The 10,313-nt window shown below is 54.6% G+C and overlaps 2 protein-coding genes across 2 annotated transcripts; one reads left to right on the forward strand and one right to left on the reverse strand.

Moving 5' to 3' along the window:
- On the forward strand, nt 1–3,640 carry BBA_07786 (calcium-translocating P-type ATPase; the record flags this gene model as incomplete). The annotated part of the gene is made up of 4 exons (XM_008602883.1): nt 1–1,045; nt 1,097–1,527; nt 1,582–2,910; nt 2,978–3,640. The coding sequence occupies 4 exons, from the start codon at nt 1–3 to the stop codon at nt 3,638–3,640; spliced, it is 3,468 nt and encodes a 1,155-aa protein (XP_008601105.1).
- A 290-nt stretch (nt 3,641–3,930) lies between these two features.
- Nucleotides 3,931–6,053, reverse strand: BBA_07787 (cobalamin synthesis protein; the record flags this gene model as incomplete). The annotated part of the gene is made up of 5 exons (XM_008602884.1): nt 3,931–5,124; nt 5,181–5,391; nt 5,446–5,745; nt 5,802–5,887; nt 5,949–6,053. 5 exons carry the CDS (start codon nt 6,051–6,053, stop codon nt 3,931–3,933), a joined length of 1,896 nt encoding a protein of 631 aa, XP_008601106.1.
- Nucleotides 6,054–10,313: the final 4,260 nt, after the last annotated feature.

The following is a 10,313-nucleotide window of genomic DNA, read 5'->3' on the forward strand; positions in this document are numbered from 1 at the left end:
ATGGCGAGCAGCACCTTGTCGCCCGACACCATCGAGGTGACCCCCCGCAACCGGTCCCTCAGCATCACAGACACCTTGACCTCGTCCACCCTTTGCGACCCGTTCCTCACGCCCAGCACGCTGAGCTGCGCCTCGATCGTGCTCGAAGACCCTGAGCTCGCACTTCGTCCTGATCCTGGCAGCGAGGCCGACTTTGAGGTTGCCGGCAACCCGTTTGCCTTTTCGCCGGGTCAGCTCAACAAGCTCTTGAACCCAAAGTCACTTTCCGCGTTCCAGGCCCTCGGTGGGTTAGACGGCATCGCGCGCGGCCTCCGCACCGACATCAAGGCTGGGCTCGGCCTCGACGAGACGGGCATCGTGGAACCAATTTCCTTTCACGACGCTGTCGGCAAAACCAAGTCGGGGCTTGCTGCACCTTCGACTTTGACACCGTCGCCTTCTTCTACAACCGAAGCTTTTGGCGATCGCATTCGCGTCTTCAAGCGCAATGTGCTGCCTGCCAAGAAGGCGCCGCCCCTGTGGAAGCTCATGTGGAATGCGTATAACGACAAGGTCCTCATTCTCCTGACTATCGCTGCAGTTATTTCACTGGCGCTTGGCTTATACGAGACACTTGGTGTTGACCACCCAGACGGCGCCCCCGCGCCTGTGGACTGGGTTGAAGGCGTGGCTATTTGTGTGGCCATCATCATTGTCACTGTCGTGGGCTCGCTGAACGACTGGCAAAAGGAAAAGGCCTTTGTCAAGCTCAACGCACGCAAGGATGACAGAGAAATCAAGGTGATTCGGTCCGGAAAATCCTTCATGATCAATGTCCACGATATTCTCGTCGGAGACGTCCTGCATCTGGAGCCCGGCGACCTGGTTCCGGTCGATGGCATCTTTATCGAGGGCCACGATGTCAAGTGCGACGAGTCCTCTGCCACTGGCGAGTCGGACGCCCTGAAGAAGACGGCAGGCGCCGAAGTATTCCGCGCCATTGAGTCTGGACGGCCGAAAAAGGACCTTGATCCCTTTACCATCTCTGGTGCCAAGGTTCTCGAGGGTGCGTACTTGAACGTGTCTCAACCGCAGCGTAATCACTAATCATTTACAGGCATGGGAACATTTGTATGCACATCTGTCGGCGTCAACAGCAGCTTTGGCAAGATTATGATGTCCGTCCGCACCGAGACCGAAGCTACACCTCTGCAGAAGAAGCTTGAGAAGCTAGCCATGGCCATTGCCAAGCTAGGTAGTGCCGCCGCCGCTTTTCTATTTGTCATTCTCCTCATTCGCTTCCTTGCCGACCTCCCCGGCGACACGCGCGATCCTACCACAAAGGCCTCTGCATTCATGGACATTCTCATTGTCGCCGTCACCATCATTGTAGTTGCCGTTCCTGAAGGATTGCCTCTTGCCGTCACGTTGGCCCTGGCCTTTGCCACTACGAGATTGCTGCGCGAGAACAACCTGGTGCGTGTGCTGCGTGCGTGCGAGACGATGGGCAATGCGACGACAATTTGCTCGGACAAGACTGGCACCTTGGTAAGTCAAAACAGAAATCTTCCAAACAATGATAGTCTGACAAGTTCCTATTAGACGACGAACAAGATGACAGTCGTTGCTGGTACCTTTGGCTCGACCAGCTTTGCCAAAGCCACCGAGTCCGAAAACGAGCAGACCCTAAGCCAATGGGCCTCTGCGCTGCCACAAGCCGCCAAGGACATGATTGTGCAATCCGTCGCCATCAACTCGACCGCGTTCGAGAGCGAGGAAGATGGCAAGGCCGTCTTCATCGGCTCCAAGACGGAGACGGCGCTCCTTCAGCTGGCCAAGGACCACCTCGGCCTGCAATCGCTGCGCGAGGCGCGCGCCAACGAGCATGTCGTGCAGATGATGCCGTTTGACTCGAGCAAGAAGTGCATGGCCGCCGTCATTCAGACCGGCACCGGCTACCGTCTCCTCGTCAAGGGCGCGTCCGAGATTCTGCTCAAGTGCTGCTCCTCCGAGATGACGGAGCCGCAAGCCGCGCGCTGCGAGCCGCTCACCAAGCCACGGGCCCGTGCTCTCCGCACCGTCATTGACAGGTATGCCAGCATGTCGCTGCGGACCATTGGCCTCGTCTACCGCGACTTTGCCGCGTGGCCGCCCTCGCAGGCCGACATGGTCGACGGCGAGGTGCAGTTTGCGTCGCTGTTGCGGGACCTTGTCTTTATGGGCGTCATTGGCATACAGGACCCCGTGCGTCCGGGCGTGCCGGAAGCGGTGCGAAAAGCGCAGCACGCCGGCGTCGTTGTCCGCATGGTAACGGGCGACAACGTCATGACGGCGCGTGCCATTGCGACAGAGTGCGGTATATGCACTGAGGGCGGCGTCGTCATGGAGGGCCCCAAGTTCCGCAAGCTTTCCGAGGACGCCATGAACGAGGTGCTGCCGCGGCTGCAGGTGCTGGCGCGCTCGTCACCAGAGGACAAGCGCGTGCTGGTGGCGAGACTCAAGGCGCTCGGAGAGACGGTAGCCGTGACGGGCGATGGCACAAACGACGCGCCAGCGCTCAAGGCTGCCGACGTTGGCTTCTCCATGGGTATTTCGGGAACCGAGGTTGCCAAGGAGGCGTCTGCGATTGTGCTCATGGACGACAACTTTGCGTCCATCATCACAGCGCTGAAATGGGGCCGCGCAGTCAACGACGCCGTGCAAAAGTTTCTGCAGTTTCAGATTACGGTCAACATTACCGCTGTTCTGCTGGCCTTTATCACGGCGCTGTATAGTTCCGAGATGAAACCCGTGCTTCGGGCCGTCCAGCTGCTCTGGGTCAACCTCATCATGGACACATTTGCCGCCCTGGCCCTGGCCACAGATCCGCCTGCGGACAAGATCCTCAATAGGCAGCCTCAAGGCAAGAAGGCACCACTGATTACCGTCAATGTAAGTTCCTTCTTCTATACTTTCTGCCTCCTTTTTTTCCAGACGCCAGACTAACCACCATCCTCAGATGTGGAAAATGATTATTGGCCAGGCCATCTTCCAGCTCGTCGTCACGCTCGTCCTCTACTTTGCCGGGCCGCAGATCCTCAACTACGACGCGTCCCGGACCGTCGAGCTCGACACCATCATCTTCAACACATTTGTATGGATGCAAATCTTCAACATGTTTAGCAACCGCCGCCTCGACAACAAGTTCAACGTGCTTGAGGGCCTGCACCGCAATCACTTCTTCATCTTCATCTGCGCGCTCATGGTCGGTCTGCAAGTCACCATTGTCTTTTTCGGCTCCCGCGCCTTTGGCATTGTCAGCGGCGGCCTCGACGCCGAGCAGTGGGCGCTCTGCATCGTCGTCGCCTTCATGTGCCTGCCCTGGGCCGTGCTCGTGCGTTTGGTCCCGGATGCATGGTTCGCCGCCGCCGCGAGCTTCCTTGGCGGACCTGTGGCGGCGCTGTACCGCACAATGGGCCGGGGCTTTAGAAGGCTGTTTCGCAAGAACAAGGGCGACGAGAACGTGGTGCCGGTGCGCGACGTTGAGGCGGCGGTCCCCGAGGTTGAGGTCAAGGAGCCTGCTGTTGCGCCTCCTGCGATTGTCGTCTCCGAGACACCACAGGTCCTGATTACAGGGCCAGAAATGGATGAGAAACGAGAGGATGAGAAACGACAGGCATGATTTGTATTTTATATGTATTTGCACGCTTGGCGTTGGGGTTTCTGTAATTGTTGGTCCCGTCAGGGAATATAACGTATGTTATCACGGGTTGAATCGGCTGGTGTTTTTTGCTTGTTGTGTTGATCTTGTGCTGCAGCCTCTGGCCTGCAGTGATTGATATAGACTTTATCAAAACTTATAAAAGTTCAACATGTTTCTCTTTTTCATTGCTCGCGTCATCATCAACTACTATGTACTTTTCCCGCACTCCACCTCGTCCCCTTGCATGTCAACTTGCACAAGAATTCATCTCAAGACACCTCCTCAAAAGCATGCTTAATGGATCGCACACCACTCATGCCCAGCGTATGGTTGTGATTGTGCCCCTCATGACCATGCTCATCGTCGTCGTCCCCCGGCTCGCCCGCCCAGTCAGGGAACCCGTCATCAAACAGCTCCTGCAGCGCGTCCTTTAGCTTGTCCAGGTCTTCTCCATGCGCCGGGTCGCGCATCACGCGCTCCCAGTCCGCCATCTCCGCGTCAGTCAGCAGACACTCGTCCAGAAGCGCCTCGACGCCCTTGTGATCGAGCCCTTCGCCGATGAAGACGAGCTCCTGACGGCGGTCCCCCCACTCGCCGCCCTTGTTGATATCGTGCTGCACGAGCGCGTCAACCTCGGCGTCGCCCGTCGTGTATTCTTCGGCAGGCAAAGTGCAGAACCACGGGCGGCCGCCAGCCATGGTGAGCATGGCGCCGGCCTGCGACCATTCACCCGCGCGGTGCGGCCGCGTGGCGAGCAGAAACTCGCCCTTGGAGCGGAAGAGCCGCGAAAAGGTAGGGTGTGCGCGCTTATTGACGAGAATTTCCTCGTTGGGCGGCATGTCGAGCGGGTCGACGGCCATGGCGTCATCATCATCGCTGCTCGCGGCAGCAGTGCGTTGGGTGGACGAGGACTTTTGCTTGTCTGAGGGGCGAGGGGACGGAATGGTCTGGGCGGTTGTGTGCGAGCTGCCAGCAGAGTATGCGGAGCCTTCTTGGGCAGAGTTATTGGAGGAACCGACGCTCTGGGCATCATCTTGCTCAATATCATGCATCTCTTGATCCTCTTCCTCGTCGTCTTCATCGTCTTCGTCCTCATCCTCGTCATCCTCGTCATCCTCGTCATCCTCAGTCTGCTCGAGCTGCAGGATAAACTTGTCGTAGAGTAGTGCAAAAAGACGGCGTGGGTGAAAGGGACGCTGACGCGAGTAGATGAAACTTTGGACGTTGTACTCTTCCGTTTCGGGCTTGGGGGTGACGACGTTCTTGCCGTTGACCTCTCGGACCGTCATGGCGTGCAGGTCCTGCAGCCAGCCGTAGCCGGCCTGGGCAACGTCCATCTTGAACAAGCCTGTGTTGACGAGCTGCTTGACGTCGACTTTGCCGTAGCTGGATTCTAGAATCTTGGCGCGGTGGTTGAGCTTCTTGACTAGGTCCACGATGCGGGTTCTTGTTTCCTTTGAGACCTGACTCGCTGTTAGAGCTATATGATACTGTAGGGGTATGACCGGAGAAAACATACCATGTCAATTTTGTTGAGGATTATTATGTCGGCGAATTCAATCTGATCAACCATGAGGTCGGAGACGGTACGCTCATCTTCGGGAGTCACGTCGTCGCGCCGAGCAGAAATAAGGTCGGCGGTGTCAAAGTCGTGCAGCATGGTGAATGTGTCAATGACGGTGACGGTAGTGTCCAGCTTTGCAAACTTTTCCAGACCACCAACTTCTTTGCTAATGACATCATTAGTACCGACACTATGTGCTGCTTGAAGTGGCGTCACTTACAGCTGCTCGAGCACCTTCAACATGTCTTCGTCGAGGCCCTCGCCGCCCTCGTCGACGAGCTGGCTCATCTGCTCAGCCAGCCGACTATCAAAAGTCTCGGCTACTTGCTCGGGCTCGCTGATACCGCTGCTCTCGATGATAATATAGTCGAAGCTTTGCAGCTGAGCGAGGCGAACAAGCTCCTCGAGCAGGTCGCCGCGGAGGGTGCAGCAGATGCAGCCATTCTGCAAGGCAATGACCTTTTCGTTGGTTTTTGTGATGCGGTGAGTCTGCTTTATCAGGGAGGCGTCTACATTGATGCTGATAGAAGAAGAGTGTCAATGTTGTTTATAGAGGGAGGGTTTCAAAAGACTTACGCGCCAATGTCGTTGACAACGACGGCGATACGGAGGCCATGATTGCTTCTTAGAATGTGTTGCAGAAGAGTGGTTTTACCAGATCCCTGGCAATTTTGTTAGACTCGTGTAGCGTTTGTGAAGTTGACGAAGCAAGTGTTGGCTCACCAGGAAACCAGACAGTAGAGTTACTGGAAGAGCCTTGGGAGGCACCTTGGTTTTTTGGGCCTTGGAGGCCTTTTTGCTCTTGCTTATCTTGAATTTACTGCCCATTATGTATTCTTCACACAACCATGTAGTTGGGATGAGAAAAAAAGTAGTGATTTGTGACAAAGTTGAAAAAAGTGTGTAAAACAAGCAGGGCAGGGGCTGGCCGAAGCTATATATACAATGGATTTTACCAAACGCACAAATAATTCCGGGATGTAAGCCGCCAAAGACAACCCCGAGCTACAGTCAAACTCGGCTTTTCTGCACTGCACAGGCCGTATGCATTTTGACACCTGCTCATCAAGGTCGACAACGTATTGGCCATCAGGGTGTAAAGGTCGTGATAGTTTCGGGGCGCGCTGACATTCCTGGCGCAGTGATTGGCTGAGGGTTTCCAAATCGGGTATCTGGCCCCAGGACGACATCGGCGCCGGGGCCAGGGGCGTTACAAAGCATGTTTCGCCGTTGTTTTTATTGGACGGCGCAGGCAAAGAAAATTGATCAAGGTATGGCGAGATAAGTAAGGGGATGACGCTCATTGGCTGAACAGAGTGGTGGCACCCATTGCTAGGCAAACCATCGCGAAAAACACCATAGCGGTTCTCAAGAGGTGCATGCCAGCTAGGGCCGTAACACCGTTTTAGCGGTTGCGAATTGGTCATCTACGGTTCGCGGATTCAGGTATAAAAAGGTGTGGTCGCGGCAGCTGTTTTGGGAGCCAGATGTGTGTACGTGATGCTTCGCCAGCGGAAAAAGGGATGTTTCAGCTGTCGGCTTCGACCTACGGTGTTTGTCAACACATACGATATACGCTCGAGTACAACAAGGTTGCTGTATATCCACTTTGGGCGACACGGCGCAGGGCCAAAAATTGGAGGGCAATTGCACCGAGCATCGCAGAGGCGGTGCGTTGAGCCAGACTTGCGCAGGCCGAATTACGGCAGCCAAGCCGAAAGGCACCAATCCCGGTAGCAAGACGATATTACGAGGCTATCAAGGTCCGCCAATATTGATCAGGGTCTTTCGGCGTGCTGGTCGCCAGTCCAGGATTTCCCATTCGTAATCTTGTGCGTAAGGCATGGCAGTCGAGCATACCACGCAACAAAGAAGAGCATTGCCAAGAGACTGTCAAACATTACCAGATAATGACTTATTGAGAGGGCGAAAAACAAAAGAAAAGAGAAGAAGAAAAAGCAAGAACGAGATAGCAAGGGTTGCGTGGTGCTGGGTAACTTGCACTATTCAGCTAAGGGCTACCCGGAAGACGGGCGCAGCCAAACACGTTGCAGTGTGACAGCGTCAAGGAGCAGTGCATGCATAGGGGATCTTTTGAGGAGGGGTTTCTTGAAGACGAACTTTAAAGAGTAGCTTGAAGAAAGAGAGTGGTAAAGAACTTTTGGAAAGATGGTGGGACATTGACTCATGCATTGCCATGCAGTGGCATGCGTGGCCAAGCATGCAATGGTGTAGGACTCAAGGGGGCGGTAATAGCTGATGACTACAGCGTCTGGTGTGAATGACTAGCTCTCGTGTTACTGGCCGTTCCTTGGGTCAATATGTAATGCAGATAATTTACCCCAACTCTTGTTCGTGCAAGGACGGAGGCGGAGTCTGGAGAAGGTCCCTTTGGTTGGGCGACCCCGTGGGGATGGGCTGAGACTGGGACATGGGGTCGCCCAACCAAAGGGACCTTCTCCAGACTCCGACCTTGTGTTGCGAATTGCTCAAGTCGGCTGCTCTGGATAGAGAAGTGTCTACAAAAGTTCCGCATATTATGGTGTTGTGGAGGCAAGTTTCCATTTGACAAAGGAAATTGTGAGACCGCTCCAATTGCGATATGCCATTGCCATTAGGTAACTGGACAATTCCAGGGCGGATTAGCAGAGACCAACGCGTAGTGAATGAAGAGAGAAAGCGGCCGACAGCCTTGTTTTTGAGCCGCCAGAATTCCGTGGAGGAGGCCAAGCCGCCAAGATGTTGTGAATCTGGGAGATCGGCTTGGTTTTTCTCGGCGCAATGGAGTCTGCTCACGATACGGAGGTTGAGGTTGTGATGGCCTAGGAACAAGATGTGTACAGGGATGTGTCATGGTTGTAGACTTGGATGCAAAAGTTCCTGGAGCTTGCGGGCTGGATGGGCCAAATCAGACGAGGAGACATGATCTGGCAGGTTGACTACGGAGTAGGTAACTTTTGCTTGACTAGCAGACACGCAGAGCAACAAAAAGGCTCGGGCAATGTCTCGGAGCAAAACGAGGGGGCGTTGGAGGCGTTGGAGGCTTAAATGTGGCGTTGGAGGTTCGAGTGTGGGCTGTTTTAGCACTTTAATACGTACGGATTACCAAACAAATAATACCACACAAAGGTATTCGGCCGAGTGACATACAGCGGCAAAACGGTAAACTACAAGGTGATGAAAACAAAAGTCCTATGGTCTCCCTTGTTTCGGCGTCGGGATGGAATTTCCATGCCCACCCTTGCGTGGCTGCCAGGCAGTCAGGCATCCAGGCAGGCAGGCAGGCAGTCAGGCAGCGCTGGAAATTGTCTGTCACATCGCTGAAAAATGCCCTTTTCAGGTAGGTAGCGGGGCTAGCAGACTGGCTTCAGCGGACGAAGCGCTGCAAATATATAAAGTACAGCGGCTCATCCCCCTGTGACCCCGTGACCGTCCAATTCAACGTGCAATGCAACGGCTGGGCCCATCGCTAACAAGGCACCTCGGTTTTCGTTAGGTACTCATGGTTGGCTCAACCTGCAGGCTGCATGCCAATTCCTTTCATCACATCCTGCTTGCAAACAAACACCATCACCACACTGATCAGGCCAAGCCGCCTTGGCCGATTGCTCCGGCGGTGGCGTCGACTACCTTAGTTTTTCTGCAGCCCAAGCCGACGGCACAATCCTTTCTTTCCCTTGACCAGTTGGCTTTTAGCTGACCCGCTTCCTAGGTACGCCGACGCCACTGCCAGAGATATCCGACCACCCCATCGTCAGACAACAATATTCCTTTCGGCCCGTCGTTTGCATACGTTGGCTTCATGTCTCCAAAGAATTGACTGGCTAACAGGAAAAAAAAACATGACAACCCCAAGATGACAATAAGCGAACCGTCCCCATGACCCAATGACCCCATCTCCCTGTCTAGCGTCGGCTCGCGCCAGAGGGGCGAATACCATAATCGCCAAAGGAACCTTGATCGAGCTGTCAAATTTCCATCGACAGAGGCTATGTGTTGGTGTGTCGGGACTCGGTTCGGTTGGGGCGAGGTGCTGGGCCCGCCAAAGTTTAATCTTTGTGTGCCTTTGTACGGAGTACGGATTACGGGTACCCTTTGCCTGGATTGGTCCTGACCGACGCTTGTTTTATGGATCATCTAGGTGATGAGCAGCTGCAGCCTGCCTACCGACACCCGTTATTTGGGGGCGCTCACGCGTGATGCTCCATTATCATGCTTCATCCCCGCGCTCCTCGCTCTCCTCGCGCTCCCCACGTCCCTTGGGTCGCTTGAAACAAAACTCGTCTTCTCGACCGCTCGCCGCGATGCCACCTATTTCAATGCCTTTCTTGCCGGTTGGCATGCCAAATCCGGCCCTCTCTGCACCAGCTGACCCATGCAACCACGCGCACACACACCACACAACCCTTGCAACCATATCTTGCAATCATGCAAACCCCTAAATAGCTTGACTCTCCTTGTCTCGCCATCCTCGCATGTTGCCTCGTCGCCTCAGCTGGAAGCTCCAACATGCTCCCTAATCCAACCTGGCGGCCACGAGCCAATCTCGACGTATACCCGTTGTGCATCGACCATGGAGGAAACTTTTTCTCCTTCCCACCACCGAAACACCCTCTTACAACTATGTTGCCCATACTGTAATTAGACCCAGCAACTACCTAATTAGTGGTCACAATGACTTGTTTGCCGACTTACCCTCCTTTCCTCCCATCTCCTCATATCATGCAAGCCTCCGGCTAGAGTCCGCGCCTGCTTCCACAAGTTCCTCATCTCCAAGTCTCCATATAAGTATACCTTGCCAATCATTTTCGTCTCCGCCTTGACTGCCGCGCCCGCAAGTCTCCTCCTCCACATCCTTATCCTCCTACCCAATTCGGGTAGCCCATGGTCTTTTTGTTTCTCACTATTCACATCATGTACTCTCCATCGCCCTAAAACCTGTCAATTCTCCTTGTTTAAAGCGACCTATCGCCCCGCGCTTATAATATCGCAGTCGGAAATCTTTCATTATCCTCACATCTCGCCTCACCTTGCCTCCCTTCCCATCTCTGGCAAGTGAAGAGCTTTTGCGCAAGCTCACCTATCATC

This window comes from Beauveria bassiana (assembly GCF_000280675.1).
Source record: "Beauveria bassiana ARSEF 2860 unplaced genomic scaffold BBA_S00028, whole genome shotgun sequence".
Taxonomy (NCBI): Eukaryota; Fungi; Ascomycota; class Sordariomycetes; order Hypocreales; family Cordycipitaceae; genus Beauveria; species Beauveria bassiana.